The sequence below is a fragment of the Chlamydotis macqueenii genome, chromosome 3, assembly GCF_036417535.1.
Source record: "Chlamydotis macqueenii isolate bChlMac1 chromosome 3, bChlMac1.mat, whole genome shotgun sequence".
Taxonomy (NCBI): Eukaryota; Metazoa; Chordata; class Aves; order Otidiformes; family Otididae; genus Chlamydotis; species Chlamydotis macqueenii.
This window is the reverse complement of record NC_141558.1, coordinates 88,220,297-88,242,003: the sequence shown is the minus strand read 5'-3', so window position 1 is coordinate 88,242,003 and position 21,707 is coordinate 88,220,297. Positions and strand designations below refer to the sequence as shown.

Sequence of the window (21,707 nt, the reverse complement as noted above, 5' to 3'; positions counted from 1 at the left end):
GCTTAAGGTGTTTGCTCACTGCTGACATTGTACATGATCAAGTGTGCCTGTGAACCTGAATCTGACAAGAGAGAACAAAGGCATTTGAACATGCTAAGCTCAAATCTGCGTTTAAAGAACTGGAGATGAGCAGTGACTGTACCATCTTTTGTCCTTTGTTCAAAAGTAGTGGATTAAGCCCAGGGGTTCCAAACAGCTATGCCTTTTCATCGTGAATTGGTGTGTAAGGGTAAGTACCTATGGTACTTGTTGCTGGAGTTTCTAAAAATAGCACTGAGCAGTGAGTCCTGCCAAAGAACTCAAAAAGTGTTGAGAAATACCAGGCAATTATAGGAACGTTTAAGTGCTGGAAACAGGAAGAATGTGTTCAGCATTGTCATGATTCAATGTGACCTGGAAATATGTAATGTTGTCAATATTAAAGTAGTACCCACAGCTTTCCAAAATCTTTGTTGCATTACTGAGGTAGAGGTTGATGTGCGGAAAACAGACTCCACAATCTAAGATTGTGAAGTAGGTATGTTTATTCAGCGCTGGGCAGCACGGGGGATTGCTCCTCCAAACATGCACATGTTAAGCAACAGGTACAGTATTTATGCATCATAGACATGCATATTCATAGAATTCCCGCGGACTTGGTTATATATTAATTAGGTTTCCGAGAAATCATTATCATAAGTTTCCTCCCATGACAGGTTATTTCCCCCGTCTCTGCGTCCATCTCATGTCTGTGCTCAGGAGTCAGTCTCTCTGGTGGTCGTTCTCTGCTTATCACTATGTCCAGCTGCATGGATTCAGACCTTTGTCCTGCTTTGTTCTTGCTGCCAGGGTGGTTTCTTGATGACTTTTCTTTGCTGGTTCCCAATTTCCTTGGTTATTCCACCCTATCAGTTGGTTCTAAACTCCTCAAGCCCCCTTATCTTGGTCTCAGCCAGTGTGTCTCTACCCCCTCAGGGTGTTCCCATCTAACTTATCTTAGCTCCTGCTAGAGCATCCTGAAAGTATCTCCTTATGTTATGTTTATGACTCTACTGTTCTTTCTCTCAAGGTTAGTAAATCATTGATCACTATTTATCAGCTTGATTCCTTAGTATTAATCCCTTCTTTCAAGGTGCATTTACTTCATGTAGAACCAAGGACTGCAGAGTTTCTACGGGCTCTTTGGATGTGGGGCTAAACACAAGTCTCAAAAAGGTCTATTTGACAGGAATGGCAGTTTCCAAAAGTTTAGTGGAACAAGTTCTGCGAGGCTGCCGAGGATGTGTAATTCACAAACCAGCTGGCACCGCAGAATAGGATGTTTTCAAAGTACAGACTTTTATCAGTGGTCCTGAGATGGTACTGAGTTATTTTACTTATATTCCTACCATGACAAATTATCTCAGTAGACTTCATTTGCAACATGTATATGTTCTAGTATGTGCATAAGATTTTTTGATCCGTTTTGTGATTCAACGGATATTGTGAACCATCAGTTTTGTGTTGGTTTTGGCAATAAGTTGTCACTGTCAGTCATCTGATTTGAAAATACAAATTTTGGTTTGGTTTATAATGAAGATACCTGTTTTAGTAACAGTCTTTTTTTATAGCCCAAAATATAGCCACATTATGGATGTTTTTTCAGTTCTGTGCATAATTTAAAAAAAAATGAAATCTTGTTTTAATTTTCAAAAATTCTACAATAGAACTCATCCTGGTAGAGGGAAATGCTGTACTTAAATTTTTGTTTTCCATTAAGTTAACAAACCTAGATATATCAGATGCTACTTAAAATGATACCATAAACTGATCAGTTTGTAGGTTTGAATTGCACATCTGAATTGTTTCAATGTGGAAGGTGCATAAATGTTTGCTTTTTTGTTTTATTTCCTCCCCACCCCCATCCCCTCTGGCTCTAAAGAGCATAAATGGTATTCATGAAAATCTTTTTATGAAAATTCTATGTTCCTATGTTTTTTTATGAAAACCATAGGTACTTTTAGGAGTTGGGTTTTTTTTAATAATTTTTTTTTTATATTCCTAGGTTAATATGGTGCTTTAGCAACTTTAACAAACTGAAATTGTATGTATATGTGTTAATGATACTCTTTAATTAGATGTATTTATTTTGAAATTGATTGTGCGTGCAATTCACTAACTAAATAGTATGTTATTTCCAGAGTACAGTCTGCTTTTTCTGGTTTGCTGAACAGTCACTGGGTGTTTTAAGGTAATTTAAATTAGTTTAATATATTTAGGAGTTCAAGCATGTACTTCTTTGAAGTCATTAATGAGGAAAGAAAAAGAACTCTAGCAGACACTTCAATAACGAAACACGCAAATCAAAAGAATGTGAGGAGAAGCTTCTACATTGAGCCCTGAGGATGTAATTTCAAACACCTTATAACCTGTCTTTTTTATAATTTAGACTTGTTGGAATGACAGTATTAAGCTTATGTTTAAAAGAAATTCCTTATGCAACAGGGGAAAAAATATTAAGTACTGCAAAATGTGATGTACTGTTATGCCTGTGTAGAACAGAAATCTGTAAGTAACAAACTTCAGCAACTTAGAATATGTATGTAATATATTGTACCAAGACTTGTGAACCAAAACTAAGGACTGGGACAGTATCAGAAAGCAGGCATGTATAGCAACTGCATTTTCTCAAAACTCCTTCTGAACAGTATTTCTTAAAAGAAAGCTTGTCGTTCTAGGGAAAGCAAAATTTTACATGTAGAGAAAGAAGCAAAGTGAATTTTTGAGGAGAAATTGGAGACATCCTTAAAAACCAGTGGAATGCCTCACAGACTTCAAATTTACCAACTGCAAATAGGAAAACAAGCTATTCCTAGACCTCTGGAATGCAGTCTGGGCTTTTGGTCACAGTATTTTTTTTTTATTTTTTTTTTTTAAGTAGGCAAAGTGGTTTGGAATAGGAGATCCAAGTTCTTCCAGATATTGTTGGTTCAGCCGTATGTCAGAAATTCTTCATAGCTGCTTTCTTGCATGCTGAATTGAACTGTAGTTGGACTTACTTTTATAATAAGGAATTAGATCACTTTCACATACTTTATCCCTGTGTTGATCGTGGGCTCAAGTCAGGGATACAGTGTTCTTTAAGTTTGTTTGTATTTCACTGCCTTTCAGGGTGACGAATGCGGGTTTCGGGAACTACAGTTAGGAACCAAGAGGAATCTCTACTTTGGCATGCGAAGGCAGGGTAAAGGGTGCCGAACATTCCATCTATGGGTTTGAAGTCCAAAGGTGCAAAGCTGTGTTTGACAAGTAACAAAGTCCTGGGATGAAATCATGGCCAGCAGTGAAATAAATGAGAGTTCTGCTGTTGACTTCAGTGGAATCAGGATTTTATGCTAGTGTCTCTTGGAAAACAGATTGTATTAAAACCACTTTAACTGTTTCGGTATTGTTTTGCATATTCTTTTGCATTTGTACTGAGGACTGTACAATCTTAAAACTTTTCACTGTTAAATACCTTGCAGCATTTTAGTAGTTTGTGATGTAGATAATTGTTTTACAGATACAGATGTGGAGAGGAAAAAAATGTGTGCCTGTTCTAACCTTTTTATGCTAACTTGTCTGTCTCTGGGGTAAATTGTGTTGCTCAGTTTAGCAAGATCAATAGTAAAACTGAGATTTCAAACAGTTTAGCCTTCATCATTGACCTCGGTGCACTAGACAAGCTTGCCTTCTACCTAATTATTTTAGAAATAACAACAGTGCCTCATTACAATATTAATTATAATTATAGCATTCGTTGGGCTTGTTAGCAGTGGAATGGTGAGTCACTATTCAGTTGAAATCTACTCTCACCTTTAGCCCTGTAATTTTTGCTGAAAATCATGAACGTTTCTAAGACAAAAATGCAACTGTTTTTGTATTATCTAGGTTTGCTTTCTGACAGATTATTTTAACACTCAGTTTTCAAGCAACTGATCTTTTTTTTAGTAGGATTAAGTTAAGCAAGTAAAAGACAGCCTATTTTTAAATCTAGATTCTTTATGTGCAGCTCTTAGAATGCACAAAGTTTCCCTGGATGTTATTTTTCTGAAAATCCATGATGATGAAAACATAGTCATATTGCATCAGTTATATGTATGCAGTTTTAATGAACAAAACCTTATGTGACTGAATTTCAAGAAACAACTAAAATTCACTAATAACTTTTGGAAATTGCTATCCTCTGATCCTGCATTAATTTAGTACCTTAATTAATTAGAAAATGATTTTTGTGTGATGTTACGTTCAAACTATTTGTAGATGTATGTCACAAGGATTTGGAAGCTCCTGACCCCCAAAGTTAGACTCCTGGTAAATGTAAATGCTTGCTGTTGTCCCCCCATGTCCCTGGTTCTGACTGCAAATGGAAACATTCGGTTTTTGTGATGACTTAAAAAAAAAAAAAGGATAATCTTTTTTACTCAATTTTGTGGTACAAAAAAAAATAGATCATGTGAGTTGTTTATTTAGTTTAGCTAAGAAAGTAGTTGTACTTTTGAAAGTTTAGATATTAAGTGTTCTTGGCCTAATAGAAATATTATTTCTACCTCCAAAACTTTTCACCACCTATCTTTTCACCATCAGAGGTACAGCACGACATGTACTTCTGTTTCTGGCTTGCATCACTTCCAGATGTGGCAGGGAGCATGCTGTTGTTGCATCACTTGAATTTAGGTGGTGACTGTGGAGGAGAACTTAGATAAACTTTTTGGTTTTGCTTTTTTTCCTGACTCTCTGTCTTTAGGATTGCTGAAGTCTGTGGCATAATTTAGTAAGAGCGGTCCCTGGGGTGTTTCAGGGAGTATCCTCTAGCCAGTACAGTCTGCCAGAGCTTCTTGCTGCTGATACCAAAAAGAGCTTCTGTTGAGAAATACACGTACTGAAGGTGGAGTCTGGATTTAATTTGAAATTTTCTAGGCTTGCCTGTCGTAAAAGACTATGCCTTTTATGCTTCTTGTCAAATAAATTTAGAAAGCCTTCAGTAAATATGGTTAAGATGGTTATTGCACAATCTCCCCATTCAAACACATGAAGACATAGCTTATTCTCATATAATGAGCACATGGCACTTTTTGTTTATAATACTTGGGCAAAATCAGTATCATACTACATCCTCTAATACTTGCTTGCATACAAAATCAGTCTGTGTTACAGAGGGATAAAGTGCTCTGGCTTGCATACCTGTTGGCACTTCCTTATGAGGAGAAAATTAAGGTTTGTTTACATTATTTATTATGTAGGAAACAGATATCCTTAAGCACAGGGATTTCTGTTTTTTTTACTGTGATCTCATAATTGAATTTGTGGTGCGCTCATCATCCATTTACATTGGCATCCTTGGGAGCAATCATAATCCATCATATGTTGTGAGAGTTCTTTCCATAAACTGATTATGCAGTATGTGGAAAAAGTATTTCCTTTTTAGTCTAGAATTTATTGCATTTCGTTTTGAATCAAGCGTTATTTTGTATCTTTCTGTCATACATTCCCTAAAGAATTTTTTCTGGAACCAGAGACTGCCTGGGCACTTCATGGACTCTCTTTTAGCTGTGTGGATATTGGTGTCTTTAAAAGCCTTGTTATTTTCCCTCAGCTCTTTACACTCAGTAGTGTTTTGAGTTTTACCTTTTAATCAAATTTGGTACGCTGGCAACTTTCACCAGGCTGATACTAGTGTCTCTTGGTTGATTGGCTGCAGTCGGCGTAGACATCAGTGGGGCGTGTGACAAGTTCTGCTTGCTTCTGATGCACATTGTCATGTCCATCAGTGCTTGATTTCATCTACAGTCCAGGTATTCAGAGTCCTTCTCTCTTCCTGTCTAGCCATTATTAATTGTCTTGATTTTTTTGGTGCCTTTTCCTACTTGTACATCAATCTGACTTATAAATAGGTTATAAACCTATGATGTAGTCCCTATTTCTGACGCCTTCTGAGAAGCTTTGCTTTTACCAGCAAAGTGATACTTTTAAAACATTTCCTAGATATAACAAGCTGTAGTGACAAAAGATTTTTGCTAATCCATCTGCATCTAGAACTTGATGGTGTAGTTACTTGCTCATTTCATGGTTTGGTTTTTTTTTTTCATAATCATGACTTAACCTGTCAGAATCTCAAGGGTAGACCAAGGTTTTACGTTCTTTACTGGCATATTTACTTTTATTTATTTGTTACATTCCTACACTACAAACTTCTGCTTAATTCAGACAAGGCAGTAAGTGTAGTCTCAGAATGAATTTATCTTCTGTAAATATATGCTTGCTAGTCTGGAACACCAAATTAGATTTGAGGGTTTTCTGAATTACTGTAACAAACTTTCATATACTTCTAAATTACTTAACTGAAGTACGGTATTACCAAACCATGTACGTGTTGGTAGACTTCAAAAGGACGTACTAGAATTAATATATATCAAAGAAAAACAAAGTATATCTGTTTTGTCCCATATCTTTGCCCATTTTAAGCTTGCAACACTGTTTTGTAATTTAGAGTTTCTTAGTAGCCTCTTGTACGATAAGTCTTCAAAGTATTTTTCGAATTTCAAATAAGTTGTATGAACCAACTAGGCTTTTTGCTGTTTGTTTAACATACTCAAGAATTTGAGTAGATTAGAGATGCATGGTTTTGCTTTGCAGCAGCTGTGCTGATTTGCCTTTATCGTATAACATCCATCATGGGAGTTTGTTTCTATTTTTAATTGTAATTTCAGCATACTTTTCTAATACCGAAGTTGGTCTCATGGGTGGAGAGATTAGAAATTATCACTAGTTTCTGTGTCTTTATCAGAGTAATTTTTTTTTTATTACATAGTGCCAGTGTAATATTCAGTAACATGCCACTAGTCCTATGAAAACAAAAGAATTTTTTTTCCGTAGAAACTTTAATGTGAAACAGGGAAGCGATGTAATTTAGTAAGATTATGTGTTGAACTTGCTCAGTGCTCTGGTTAAGTTTGCAATTAACTAGTGAATTTCATCTGGATGTGCTGTGGCAACATAGTGAATGCCGGAAGGTCCAATTTTTAATGCAAACATTTGTGACATTGGCAGTCGGTCTTTTAAAAGCTGAATTATTCATGAGTTTGATACTGTTCCTGATTTCCAAAAGGCACTGACAAAGCATCTTACATAAATGTAGTATCATCAAATGTAGTGTCCTGGAAAAAAAAGCCAAACCAAAATCAACAAAAGCAGGTCAACAAGAATGAGTCAGTATGCACTTAGGTTTTCTGTTTTGAGGTTTTTTCTTTTTTTGTGTGTGTCTTTGAGCTTTGTTAGTAAGAGGTGCCTGGCAAGTTGAAGGTGTATCTATATTGCTGAGAAGCTGTTTGTTTTTTTTTAAAAAAAAAAACAATCCAGATGTTCAACTCATCTGGATTTGTGAACAGCTTCATGAACACTTGTTAAGTGTCAGTGAAGGTATTCATAAGATAATAATTTATAGCTTCTAGTTGTTCATTTGGTGCATGGTGAAAAGGGAAGTTTGCAAGTTGCTGTTACTGTGAGACTACAGACTTATGTCTGTTTCTGGTTCATCATTGTCTTTTACCAGATTGTCCTAGCCCTGATGCATACCGTTTCCTTAAGTGTTGGCTTATGTTGAGGATAGTTAAGGCTTAATATCCTAATAAGATTTTTAAAAATTTGCATCAGTTGTATCTTGATGGCACTTTGGGAGCCGGGTGGAACAAACTTTCTGTGCTCATTCCAATGAAAAGATCCAGTAGGCAAGCTTTCCTTTTTCTCACTGATAGAATTCTCATTTATAGAACTTAATTCCTTTTCAGAAGGAGTATTCTTCAAATTTGATCTTTAAATGCTCTATTACATGAGAAATGCTTGTGTACTGTTGCATAACTTGCAAGAACTGTAGCTTCCTTTAGGTTGTGTGACTGAGCATCTGTATTTTTGCTCTGTGTCTGAATATTTAACTGACAGATGTATTTCTTTTGCCTTAAGAGTTTTTTTTTTCTGCTTTCTGACATCTAAGAAATGAATTGTTGCTTGTGATTCTGGAAAACTCAGTATACCTCTTCTCTTCAGAAACCTGGAAGAATGTTAATAATCTACACATTTCAGTTTATTGTGTTGTATGTAGAAGATTGAATGAATCAATGGAGTCATAGTTGTGCTTAGTTTGAAAGCACTGTTGTTTCACAGAGCTTTAGTTCAGCTATTACAACAGCTTATGCTGGCAAAAGGATTCTAACCAATGAGCAATTCAGTTGAGTCTGCAAATACAAGGCTGGCTTTATTAGCAAACACTTGAGAGCAGATAATCCCTGGAAGTTTCTTCCACAAGGATTTTACCACAGAAATTATATTTAAGTTGGGCAAAACTGACAGTTGTGGATAAAAGTTAATGTTTTAATATTTCAGGGACAGGATTTTTAATTATGTGTTAAAAATACATTTTTGTACGTAAAAATCAATTTTGTGCCGAATTTTTGCAATGGTGAAAAGATGCTTGGGTGTTTCCTGTCTTTTATCTCCTGTGACTGGTAGGACACTGTGAAATAGGCCATGCTTGATTAATGTTGGGTGTGATAATATAAAGGTCTTTGAAGAAATCCCATCTGTTCATCATCAGCTGGGAAGTTAAAGTTTTTCATGTATCTTAAAATCAGCAAAGTAACGTAAGGAGGAAACAGCTGTTGAAGGTCAGGCTGAACTAGCAACTGAATTTTAATAATTTACAGAGTGGGGGGGATTTAGTTCTATTTTCATGCCTTTTGAACTGTCTTGCATATTTTCTTTATTATCTCATAGTTTTAGAAAATGCTGGATTTTCTTCTCTTTTTGACTGTTCCTTGTGAGTTTGAGAGGAGGTAGTGAAGAAGGAACTAAGTTGTAGATCTGTATAAAACAATTGTGTTAGTAATTTAGACTTTTTTTTTTTTTTTAAGTATTGCTAGCTAAGAGCCAAGCATGGGAGCATCAGACTTACAGTAAATAAGATGAAGAAAGCAGCCTGAATCAAGCTTATTTAGTCTAGACAGTACTTTTAATGCCAAATGTTGCTGGTCTCATTTCAGCTTGCCGGAGTTACTCTGATACATCGCATTCCTGGTTTGCTTTTGTCAAGCAAGAGAGCTTGCTTTTGCATGATAGCTAGCTGCAAATGTTTGTTCTCCCTCTGTAGTGCCGTTGTAACCTTATTAGTATTTATCATACTGTTTGTTGAAAATGCAATTAGACATTTGTTTATCTGCCTAGTGTACACTTCAGCAATGGAAAGTTTTTGTCAAGTTTATTTAAGTTAATGTCAGTTTTGACCATCTAATTACAAACTATCAGATAAATTAGTGACTGTGTAATGCAAAAATCTTCTGTAGTCCTGACTGTTTCATGCAACATTTAAAGATTGCAACTAACAATGCCATCTTTTTAACTAGTGTTACAGGGAGCTGTACAGTAGTACTTGAATACTTTGTATTGCAGCAATGCGTAGGGGTTCCACTGAGTTGTGCGGTGTTCAGATCTTCAATAAGCAACATGCTAAAGTTGGGAAGCAATAAAATACCTTCAGTTGTTGTGCTGGTTGTTATTAATAGATAAGAACTATTTATCTCAATATTAAGTATAGTGGCTATGAGTTGATGAGGATGTCTTTAATTTCTTTGTTTTAAATTATAAAAACCTGGTTTAGAATGTCTATGACCTACTTCAAGTATCCTCTTGTGGGCTGTGGTAGCAAGATAGCACCAGCTATTTCTAGTGGCCTTGAACCTTGAGTACTGTTGTGAAGAAATCAGTCTATCCTGTTACTTAGTTATTAATTTGGGTATTCCAACACTGGCAATAGATGAAAGCGCTCCATTCAGTGCCTAGCATTTGCTACCCTATTGTACTCTGAACAGAGATTAGACTGCCTGAGCTATTTGCCTTGGGACAGCTAAATGAATCATAGCATAATAGCAGGGCTTGGCTTTTGCTTTGTGCCAGGGGCCCCTGGTGCAGGTGATGTGACTCTGGTTGCAGCACCTGGGCCCCCATGCAAAGGCAGGACCAGCATGAGGGGCTCAGACAGCTCCAGAACTTGGCAGAGACCCCCCCCCTACAGAAAAGGGAAGAAGCAGTAGCACTCCTGGGCTGGTAGGAGGGTTGTTTGGCAAGCTGGCACCAACAGTCATAGCAGCAACCACTGCTTTTTAGAGGATAGGGAATACATTGTAGTAGAGCTGTTAAAATCATTTGCAAAGGCTCAACAGGGACTAGGGTGATGCTTGTTACCAATCTAGGCCTGAAATGTTTCCTTGTGACATCTTACATTTGTATTAATCCCTTTCAGTGCTGATGTATTACTTGCCTGCTCTCCTCTGTCTTCTGAGGTCAATTAGAAGGGATAGCTCTGAAGACTTCTTTCACAGGGATCAATACAAGGAAAAAAAAAATACCCCTCACTGTGTTGCTGAGCCCACTAGAAATTGTATCTTCTTACTTAGAAGTCCCGCAGCACTGAAGTGTGTGCTGATCTAGGAAGGAAAAACCCAAGTCCTTCACTAGCATTTATAACAAAGTTTTTGATATAGCTATGTGACTCGTCTCATAGCTCCCATGATGTAGTTAGTGGAGTATCCTTGATTCTTCTGGAAAACGCAGCATCTGAGTTAGCTATGCAATATCCTTTTGATTATGAACTAACATCTTTAAGAACTCATTCATGTTGAGAATAATTTGAATATCAAAAGAACAGTCAGAACAGAAGGATCTCATAAATGCTTTGATGTTTGACCATATCAGCTCCTACTGGAACTGCACTTGTGAGCAAGACTAGTTGAGGTGTTCTGATGGCTGGCAAAAACCTGCTGCCAGTTAGCTCACACCTCACATCCACGCTAGCAGTGGGTGTCCAATACTAGGCAACTTCTAAACATTTGGAGTACATCTGTGTGTACCTGTACTCAAGATCTTTGGTAGTTATACACCAAGATCACAAAAACTGGGGGTAAATGTGCAATAAAAAGGGTCTAGACAACTCCTAACTTCGGTTTTAGGCAACTATTGCAAAAGTACACCTTGACAGAAGAATAGATGTTTCACTCTGTAGTGAAACTGAGATTAACAACTCACATGAGGTGAAGGTATTTCCTTTCAAAGAACTAGAATTTCTAGAGTAAAGATTAGAGCTTTCTTGTGTGCTACTGAGTAAATCACAAAACAAAGCTTACTCCTATACTACTGTAACAATCATTAATTAACATTAATAATTAATGCAAGCTAAATTAAGGAACAAAATTACAATACCTGAGAAGAAAGGAAGAGGCAACTTTTGTAAATTCTAGTGGTAAAACTTTCAGCCTCCGACGTATGGCATTACTGTCTTTGGTGAGATGTTGGGTTTTTATTGATTTTTGAGCTTTATTTTAATGTCAAGTGTTATGATGGACTCTATTGTAGGTTGACAGGATTGAGCTACAGTGCGGCTGGATATGTGCCAATATAAAAGGTAACACTTTACAACACGTTATAGCCTTAAGAGAAAACAGGCGCTTAAATGGCAGCATCTGTGTCCAGTCAAAGAAGATAACATTATTAATAAACTTACATATATTTAACTTCTAATAGATTACTATAGTATCAACTTCTATAGTATTTTGACCTCTGTTGTCATGACCTGCTTACACAGAACATGGTAAGAATTCTTATGTCCAGGTGCAGAAATGGATGTCTTTGTACATAGGTGTTAAATGAACTCTGTAGAAAAAAAACAGGTTGTGCAGGAAGGATTGTAGTGACCCTTCAAAGAAATGAAATTCATATGTAAGCATACTGAAGGCAATGACTTCAGCTTTATCGCAGGCTGAGGGTCTTCCCAGTGATCCTTCTTATCAGACTGTGTTGAACTCTGAGCCTGACCTCCAACATCCCTGAAGCCTCTCTTTTGATCTGCTGGTAGGAAACTTAAAAGACAACACAGAAAGCACAATATTCTCTCTTAATCTGGGGGAACGAATATAATGAGACTGTGTAAGCACTGTATTAGAAAAATGTGACTTGGAGGTAGTCTGAGGAGTTATGTTTCTGTTATATGTAAGAGTCATACAATGTCTCTGTTAATGAATGCACTTTTTCTCAAACTGATCCAAGTTAACAAGAGCATCTGTGTAGGACAAAACCCCATTGTCTGTTCTAACCACAAATCCATTTGCTACAGCAGTTATTAAGCATCCTCGAATAACATGACTAAGGAGTTGGGCATTGCTTTGGAGATAGAGCCTGGCTCAGGGTCCACACGTCGGAAAACAATACAATAATCGTCTGACTTCTCATTCAGCTGGAACTGTTCAGTCCCGCCACTGTAGGGAAGTGCTGCTTAGCTGTCTTCTGTCATATAGTGCCCATGCCTTATTATTAGAGGACAGTTATTTATGCTGCGGAACTATGGCTCTTTGACGGATGGTTGTTACAAATCCCATGACTTTCCTATTTTTCCACTTTTGCAGACTGAACTTACTACAGACACTTAGTTGAGAAGAAAGTGGGGGAGGCTTACAGCATCCCACTCTTTTACATACACCTTCATTTGAGCAAAGGATAGCATAGTCCTGTTAGCCACTGATACTACTCTCTGAGAAATTCCTCTACAGTGTGATCTACACTAGCTTACAACTTCTTGCAAACTTGCTGTTAGTAGGTTTGTTACTTGAAGGTGTGCTGTGACTTGCTAGGCAGTGGAACGCTGCAGCTCGGGGCCCCAAAGTGGCTCACAGTTTCATTGCATGTTCATTTCAGCTGCACAATTTGCTCCCTTGCTTGTTTCTTGCTGGGTAGCACTGTGGGAGAGTGAAGGCCAGTTTGTCCGTTAGTAAATAAATGCTTCCCACTGCTGATGGTGACTAAATAACCATGTGTTTTGAGAGGAGGTGAACAGAATTTTCATTGAAAGTTGGCAAGGTCTTGTCCAGTGGAAGCTGAGATCTTAGGGAGGAATCTAACAATACAAGTAAGGAGCTAGGACTGGCAGTGGGAGAATCGGTGAGCTTGAAGGAATCATCTTGTTCAACAGGAAGAGTAAATAGTTTTGCTGTGAAAGGAAGACATGTTTTTGTGGGATGCTTGTCAGAGATGTTCACTAGTGCAGGCAAAGAGAAAGTGGGTGGGGAAGGTAATGTGGAGCTGGGAAACAGACCTTCTGATGAGATGGGAAACAGGCTGGAAAAAGGGAAGAGGAGCAGTGCTCTGCTCTGTGGCCAGAGAGGTATGGTGGGGAAGGGAGCAGGGTTTCTGGGAACAGAGAGGGAAAGCCAGCTGGGCTTAGGTTTTACTTAAAGTACCTGGTGTGAAATGATTTGTAAGAAATGGAGAGAGGTTTGAACACACCACTGCTTCTCTGACTGGTCTGGAAGGCTCTGTACACTAACAAAGTTGAGCTCTAGCTCATGATTTTGAGGAGACTTTTTCCCATTCCTCCCTGTTTCCTGAGCTATCAATGATACGTCTCTTCTTGTATTGAAAAAGAAGTGATATAATCCCTGTAGTCTTTTTTGTTAGGTGTTTGTTGAGCTGACAAGACAATGAGAATGCTAAATACCTGGAAAATCAGCTGCTTAATTGAAAGCTAGTAAGTTTCCCAAACTGTGTTTTGAGAACTTGAAGTACAGATAATTTTGTCTTTAATTTTTTACCACTAGTTTCTAAGTCTAATTTATTAATTCTTACATCATTCTGTCTCTCCTATTTTTTTTTTCCCCCTAAAACAGGATGATACCCCTTTCGTCTCAGACACTGATGATGAATCTTCATCATGGCCAAACACAGGAATATGTGATCAAACCCAAATATTATCCAGTAAAAAAAGTGATTTCAGGAGAACAGTCCACCGAGGGGTCATTACCACTGAGACTGAGCCAGGATCAACTTGCATCACCTTTTCAATGTGAGTACAACTGCAAAAAAAGTGTACTCCCTTCTTTCCCCCTCAAAAGCCCCTCCTCTCTCTTTTTTTTTCTCTTTTAAGATCTTGAACATTTGTTTTTTACCTGAATTGCAGTAACATGTCAAGACAAAAAAAGGTAAAAATAATTAAACATGAGAGAATTCTTAGATTAGTAAGTGGCCCAGCATTCTGGATCCTGTTGAGAGGCAAAACAGATTTCCTGGCTGAAGAAAAAAATTGAACCTGATTCACTGCTGGAATCTCATAATGCTATTTGTAAATGATAGTTTTTTTTTCCTTCAGATGAAAGGTGCTTTGTGAGCACTTGCTAGAGTAGACATAACCGTGAGTGTAGTCAATGTAAGATGACAGTTCCCTTTACTTCAGTATGACGGATACCCTTTTTGTAAAGCTGGGAGTCCAGGATTGTGGTCTCACTGGTAACTATTTTTTCTCTAATGTATTATGTGTTTATGAACTTCTGCACAGTATGGAGGCTACATGAGTTTCTGCTTCATATTTATAAAAAAAAGGATTGTGTAGGTGCCCAGCTTGTGGCCTTGGCTCATGCCCCATTGTGTGGGGAGCTTGAGGACAAGTTTTGGCTTAAAAGATGAAGAGCTTGATGAATTATGGGTTAGGTATTACAGAGCGTCTGCTGGCTTGATTTGGAGAAAAGTTCCTGCAGTTAAATAATAGACTGATTAACATGGAGACCTAAGGTACTTGCAATCTCTCCTGACAGACTTTCTCTGCTGTAGCAGAGAGAAATATGTTCTGCTGAGGATTTAGGGAAGAGCCTTTCCTTCTAAATCTGTAAATATGGTTCCTTTGTGTGAGTATCTTTGCATTTCTGCATTGAGTATCTTTATGATTTGTCCATTTATACTTAAATGCAGCTCTCTGCTTCCTTTTCCTCAAGTGTAAGTGTAAGTTCATTGATGGTTTATTAGAATCTTGGCCTTAATGGGAAGAACAGGGCAGCCAGAGGTCTTTCAATTAATGCTTTGAGTGGTGAAGTATACTGCTTGCAAAGCACTACATCCCTTTCTTAGAAGCTTCAAAAAGATATATTTAATCACATTGTCATCATCAACCAATAATCTTTTTTGCAAATAAGATACCATTGCTTTTCTTCCAGCCAGCTGTAATTTTCCTCCAAATAAAGTGGCCACCTGGATTGGATTGTGTCCCTCTTGTCTGACAAGAAATATACAAATCCCAGGTTGTATAGTTCTCCCAGTACCTGGAGTGACTCTTGTTGGCCAGATTCTGGCCAAAAAATCTTCACTTTTGTCCCCTTCTTTCAGACTGTTTGAGTCAGTCTACCTCAGGTACAATCAGTGATGCTTTTCTGTCATAGCATAAAGAGAGAACTCAGTGCAACTCTAAGACAAAGAAGCCAGTGCTTCTAGCACTTTCTAGCTTATTGGAGCTTCTCTATTAATTACAATACTGTGAGAGATGTAACTAGGAGAAGGAAAGCCAGGAGCTGAAGACATAGAGTATTCATTATCAAATTCTAAGAATCTCCTCAGTGAGCAGTGTGTTTGTAAAACTTTCTACCCTTATCAGAAAGCCTGTGATTCCTAAAACACCCAAAGAACAGATAGTTAAAGCAGTTTTTGTGGCCTGATAAGATCAGCCATAACTTGATTGTTCCTTCAGAGGTAAAATGCAGGACTAAGTCTGAGGCTATTTGTATGATGTTGAAATTTCAGATACTGGGCTTTTGAGCAGCCTAAAAAAGGTCATTTTACCTATTTTTGCCTCCACCTCTACATTTATGAGTGACAGTCAGTGACTGCAACTTCTGATTTAGTGATTTAGATATCTGCTAGTACAGAGTGCAGTATTAGAATTTAAGATTGTATATCCCTAGCCTGAACAGGAGACATAGGACATGGCCAGCTATATCTATGTAGGTTGACTTCTGGTTTCTAGAGGTGCTGGAATGGACTCCAAGGATAGAAGACTACTTGTTTTCATAGAAACTGAGTGTTAAAACTTCATCTGTCAGTATTTTAATATTAGGGATGCTTGAATTAATTACAGTGAGATAAGATTTATGTGAAATTTCATGTGAAGTGTTCTGTGATAACCAATATGCAGTTCCTAGCCCTGTCTTGAACTGAGGGATGAGGTCCTGTGAATTATGTCATGCTTATGGCAGGGTTGACATTCATTGTCCAGTTAATATGAGAAAGTTTATGAGTGGCTGATGATCTCATAGTATTGTCTCACTGCTGTTAAATGTATAATCTTGGTTCATGGCACAGCCTCTTGTTTCACTGAGCAAAGGAATATGTACTGGTAATATGGAGACACTTGAGAAGGAAGAGGGGAAATGTAATAATTTTCTTAAAAAGCAAAAGCCAGAAACTTAGTACTGAATGCTTCAAGACCCTTTTTCCCCCTTATCATTAAATATTTTTCTCAGAGAAGTAATAGTAGCCAGATAATACTTGGTGGCATTGCCCAAGAGTTCATAATTATAAATTAACATGGGTGCAAAGCAAGTCATTCTCTTACTTTTTTTTTCCTGAGCATTTCTAGGCATTTTACTTTGAAGTATTACCACTGTGACAGAGATTGACATCTGTGAAAGATGTACTCCATAGAATAAATAATATTTTTCCAGCTGTAGCTGCAATTGATCTTGATTTTTCTGGACTTCTGCAGATCATTTCGATCTTGTGACATGAAATGGCTAGACTTGAAAATGGACCAAGTGTCAGTCCTGAAATACCTTTACAGACAGGGCTGTACTGGCAGAGGCAAATAAGATATGGGCTAATGGTGCTTTGCTAAGAAAACTGCCAATCCTGAGTAGGTGCTTCTGGGCATCTTCTGATTCATAGCCAGTCAGTCGTGCTTGAATGTCCCATTATAGTGTTGCCAGATCAACTTTTGGAAATACTAGGGAAAACAGTTAAAGATTAGTCACATTAAACATTTTTTTTTTATTTAAGTTAATTTAAGATTCCTCATGGAACATTTACTCAGGTGTGTTTATGAGCAGTTTCACTACTCTGATAGCTTTCAGGACATGCAGTATAGTAGTCTTATTAAAGATAACAAAACAGTCTATTCTTTTTTGCTTCTTAAACTGAATTTTACTGTAAAGTTATATATCACATCAACAGAGCTTGAAAATTCAGTAAGCCATTGGGGTTACACTAATAGTATTTAAAGTCACCCTGGGATGTGAAATGCAGTTACCTGCCAGTAGCCGTTTCTACCATCAAGCATTTTGATCTTTTGTGCTGTGGGATACAAGCCTTCTCCTAAGACTAACTACTGTAATCAGTCATAAAGCTCACATAAAATTTTTAAGTTCTTTAGTGCTAAATTTGTTATTCTCATCCATTGTGCCTAATGGAGGAGGCTGTTAAGAGTTGTTCATACTGATTTTTAAAAGTCCTGTTTTTGAAAAACAAAAAAAATCAAACCCCCACCCTGGAAATAATGTTAAAGATCATAGAATGGTTAGGGTTGGAAGGGACCTTCAAAGGCCATCTAATCCAACTTCCTGCAAGGAGCAGGGACATCTCCAACCAGATCAGGTTGCTCAGAGCCCCATCCAACCTGGCCTTGAACATTTCCAGGGATGGGGCATCCACCACCTCTCTGGGCAACCTGTTCCAGTGTTCTACAACCCTCAGTGTAAAAAATTTTTTCCTAATATCTACCTCCCTCTATTTTAAAACCATTGCCCCTCGTCCTATCGCAACAGTCCCTACTGAACAGCCTTTCCCCATCTTTCTTGTAGGCCCCCTTAAGGTACTGGAAGACCGCTTTAAGTTCTCCCCGGAACCTCCTCTTCTCCAGGCTGAACAGCCCCAACTCTCTCAGCCTGTCCTCATAGGAGAGGTGCTCCAGCCCTCTCATCATCTTTGTGGCCCTCCTCTGGACCTTCTCCAACTGGTCCATGTCCTTCTTATGTTGGGGGCTCCAGAACTGGGGTCTCACCAGGGCAGAGTAGAGGGGGAGAATCACCTCCCTCGACCTGCTGGCCACACTCCTCTTGATGCAGCCCAGGATCCGGTTGGCCTTCTGGGCTGCAAGGGTGCATTGCCTGCTCATGTTGAGCTTCTCATCCACCAGCACTCCCAAGTCCTTCTCCTTGGGGCTGCTCTCGATCCATTCTCCGCCCTGAAGTTGGATAAGTATGCGTGTATGAGTGTTAGAGTTCCAGTATCTGCACATGGTTCTGTGGGCAGCACTTAAATCTTTGTGTAAAGATGAAGCTGAAACAATCATATTGAAAGTCTTGTAACTGTGCTAACTATCGATACCTTATTGCCTCATATTTTACAACATAATTTTACGTATGTTTATGTACATAAAATAAGATTAATGTGGAAGAAAATGTCCCACCACTTAGAACTGTGATGTGCAGAATACTCTTATTACAATTTTGGCATAGCAATAGCTTTCCTACTATTGGAAGCATAATACACTGATAACTTAGAGAAGCTCTTTTTAACTTCATACATAATTTACACATGCTGGTTTCACTGGTGACTTCATAGGTTGATTTAAGCAAAAACAGGTGTTGCTTTGAAATTCCAGTTTAGACTATTTTTGTGAAATTGCACCATTCTGACTTCACTATGTGACACTTACATCATAATAATAGTATTTCCCCATCAGTAAGTATGGGTAAACAGCTGTGAAATACATAAATGTTTTAGTGTTTAAGAAAATGTATACAGAGATATGGCATGTGTTCCGTGTAAATGCATCTGTGTGATTTAACATTCTACCACAATTCAGCATCTGTTGACTTTAGGGGAAAAGCTCCCGCAGGTCTTCAGCGGGTCAGATATTCTTTCCGCCCTTCTTGGTGTTGGTTTGTGGAACCACTCTGCATTAAACAACAAAATAATTCTCTCACTGACTTGTCTTAACTAGAGCAGTGCATTGTGTTCCTTGTAACTTCTGCCTACGTATGGATGGATGGATATGAGTTGAACAGTGGTAACTTTTCTAAATAGAAGTTTGGGGAAATTTGGAGGTCAGGGAGGGATGTTAAGGCCATACACTGACTAAACAAGATGTAGCCAGCAGAATCAGGTGAGTAAGAAGAGAATGAACAGTTAAAAGACTAACAAGCAGAAATAACTGAAAAATCACAACACCGTGAATTTGGAGGCAATGTAGAGTCGTTCCCTTCAGTCACTCATGGGAACTGACATTCATGTCTTGCTCCTGAGTTTGTACAAAGTCAAATACAAATAAGGGAATGGGGTAAGTGTATAAATGTCGGGGACTTTATTTTTGTTTTCTCAAATGCAAAATATTTGCATGTGTGTTCAAAGCCTTTGCTCCCCTTGAAGAGGCAGGGAAGATTTTTCAGGGACATTCTAAAATGTTTAAGATAAAATTTCAGTGCGGTCAGCATCAGGGTCAAACAACACTGTGGCTTTTTTGATGACAAAACCCAAACAATTTTAGTAAAGTGTTCTTTTCCTCTCTTCCATTTAAGAACATTACCCATACTGCTATTGAAAAGGCATGACAATTTATAACAGCCATTTAAAGTTTGCATTTGATTCCAGCAAGATTTGGAAACAAGAGGCTAAACTCCAAGTATAAATTAAGTGGTTTAACTAGATTAACACTAATGCAGTTAACTCTATCAAATCAAGCAACACATTTACTTTGCTTTTGCTTTAAAAAGCAGAGTGACAAATTCTGAAAAAAAAAACTTTTAACAAATAAGCGTGGTTTATTTAGCAATTATAAGACTGCAGTGTTCTTTGAAATCCTTGGAGACAGAACAACTCTGTATAAATACAAACTGCTTATCTTAATATACTATAGCTGCAGGCATTTTAACAATATCCTTTCTAAGCTATCTTTCTCATTGTTTGTGTATCCATAAAGGGTTCATAATTGAAGAGGCCAGTAAATCAGCACCCCCCAAAAAATGTGGTATTTTTCTTTGGACTCTGAAAAGATTTTATGGCTCTGAGCTCACCAATAATTGAATGTCTGCGTGACAGGCAAACGTTGCTGGTGCTTTTATAGGAACTAATTTAAATGTTACATTCACTCAAAAACAAATTATCATCTCTCTACGCTTTGAAATATGGAGGCCAAGGCTGATAAACCAGCAGTGGAGGGAAAAATGTTGGAAAAACAGATTGGTGATCTGGCAAACAGAATTAAAATCACTTCAAAACGTGTTTTAGCTGGGGGAAAACACAGACTGAGACAAATGCATCTCAACTGCTGTGATGAAAGAGAATTGGCTCCAAAACCAAACATTTCTCAAGAAGAAAAAGAGAAGAGACTTTCCAGAAAATTCTGCAGGGGAAAACCTCTATGACGTGTTTGAAAAATAGTAATTTAGCTGGATAGAGACCAATTGAATCCAGACAATTAAACATTAGAAGTCCCTTAGCCAGCCTAACTCTGGAGTTGCTGTGATACAAGTCTTGGATACTAGGAATTTGTTCTGACTGTTGCAAGTAGCAAAGTCTGGTTTTACTCATAGGAGATGCGAAAGTGCTCTTCTCTCAGTGCTGTCACCCATGCCAGAAGGAACGAATAAATGTTGCCAAAAAAGTACTGCAAGAAGAAGGTCCTTTTATACCCAGTGGAACTGATTATTTCGGAATCAGTGACATCCTTATTTCTGTCATCATTTTTTCCCCCTTCAGAAAATAAAGGGGGAAAAAAAAGATCTTGGCTGCATGCAGTGGTGAGAAAAGGTTTTTAGCGGTGATTCAGCATGCAGAGGGGGCCGTGTTCATTTATAACTTAATTCCATGACGTTCTGTCCTTTGTCACTGTTTACAGTTTGTTATCTTCCTTAGTGCTTTTCTGTTGCTTCCTTTCAGGAAATAGAATGTTAAGTGGATATACTCTGTAAGGTAATATGCATTTAACTTTTATTCCCTGTTCTTCCTGGAAATGGTAAACACTTTCAGAGTATTGCACCGAAGACTTGGTTTCTTATTTAAGGGAGTCATGTATGTTGGGAGGGGGAAAGTGTGTCTATCTTAAAAACTTATTTTCCAAGGAAGTAACAATGCTTCCAACTTAAGACTTGTAATACTGTCACAGGGCAGGGTAAAGTTTATTGTCTTGATTGTGAAAGGAGCCTAGATGCCTACCTTAGGCAAAATGCGTAAATTCAGATGAGTGAGATCAGATGGGAATGAGTCTTAGGCCCAGTGTATAAAGGCCTAATTCAGACCTTCTTGAAAGAGTCCTGTTGATAAAGTGGCCAGCAGTGGTTGTATTTAGCTGGTAATACTAAAGAGTCAATGATGCTAATAACATATGTTCATCTGTGCCCACCTGAGCTCCTGCGTAGCTGTAAGTTTGTGTGCGAAGATGCTGACTTCACTATTGGAGCATGCAATTCCTGCAGTAGTACCTAGCTCCATCAGGGGAAAACTGCTTATGCTGGTCTATGAAGTCATTGCTGCTTCATTAGAGCTGAGATGTGCATTGTGTATAATGACTTTCTGGCTTGATGTATGTCTGTGGCTTTTTGGCTTTTGTTCCATTATCCCTCAAGTGAAAGCCTTTTGGCTTTAGGGACCGAAGAATCTGGATAACTTGAATGAGGGTTAAAAAAGGCTTATGGGATTTGAATCTTGTGCTGGGTTGCTCACAGCTGGAGTGGTCTCCAGCCCCAAACCTGAAGCATGGATGTGAACCTTCAAGCATGAGACTTTTGAAGAGCTTGAAGTTCTGTTTCAGAAGTGCTTCACTTTGAAGAAGACAGGCCATCTGGGTGCTAAATTTTGCTCAATTCCCACTCAGACCTGCAGCTGAAGCACTTGTCTGCATGCCTGTCCTTAGAAGTGCA

The 21,707-nt window shown here is 38.1% G+C and overlaps 1 protein-coding gene across 3 annotated transcripts in view; it reads left to right on the top strand.

Moving 5' to 3' along the window:
* LTBP1 (latent transforming growth factor beta binding protein 1) overlaps positions 1–21,707 on the top strand; it is a 200,847-nt gene that overhangs the window by 36,282 nt on the left and 142,858 nt on the right. For all 3 annotated transcript variants that reach the window (XM_086744059.1, XM_086744063.1, XM_086744060.1), the window contains one exon: positions 13,701–13,876. In XM_086744059.1, the coding sequence (XP_086600185.1) occupies positions 13,701–13,876 (176 nt within the window). The remainder of the gene's footprint in view (positions 1–13,700; positions 13,877–21,707) is intronic.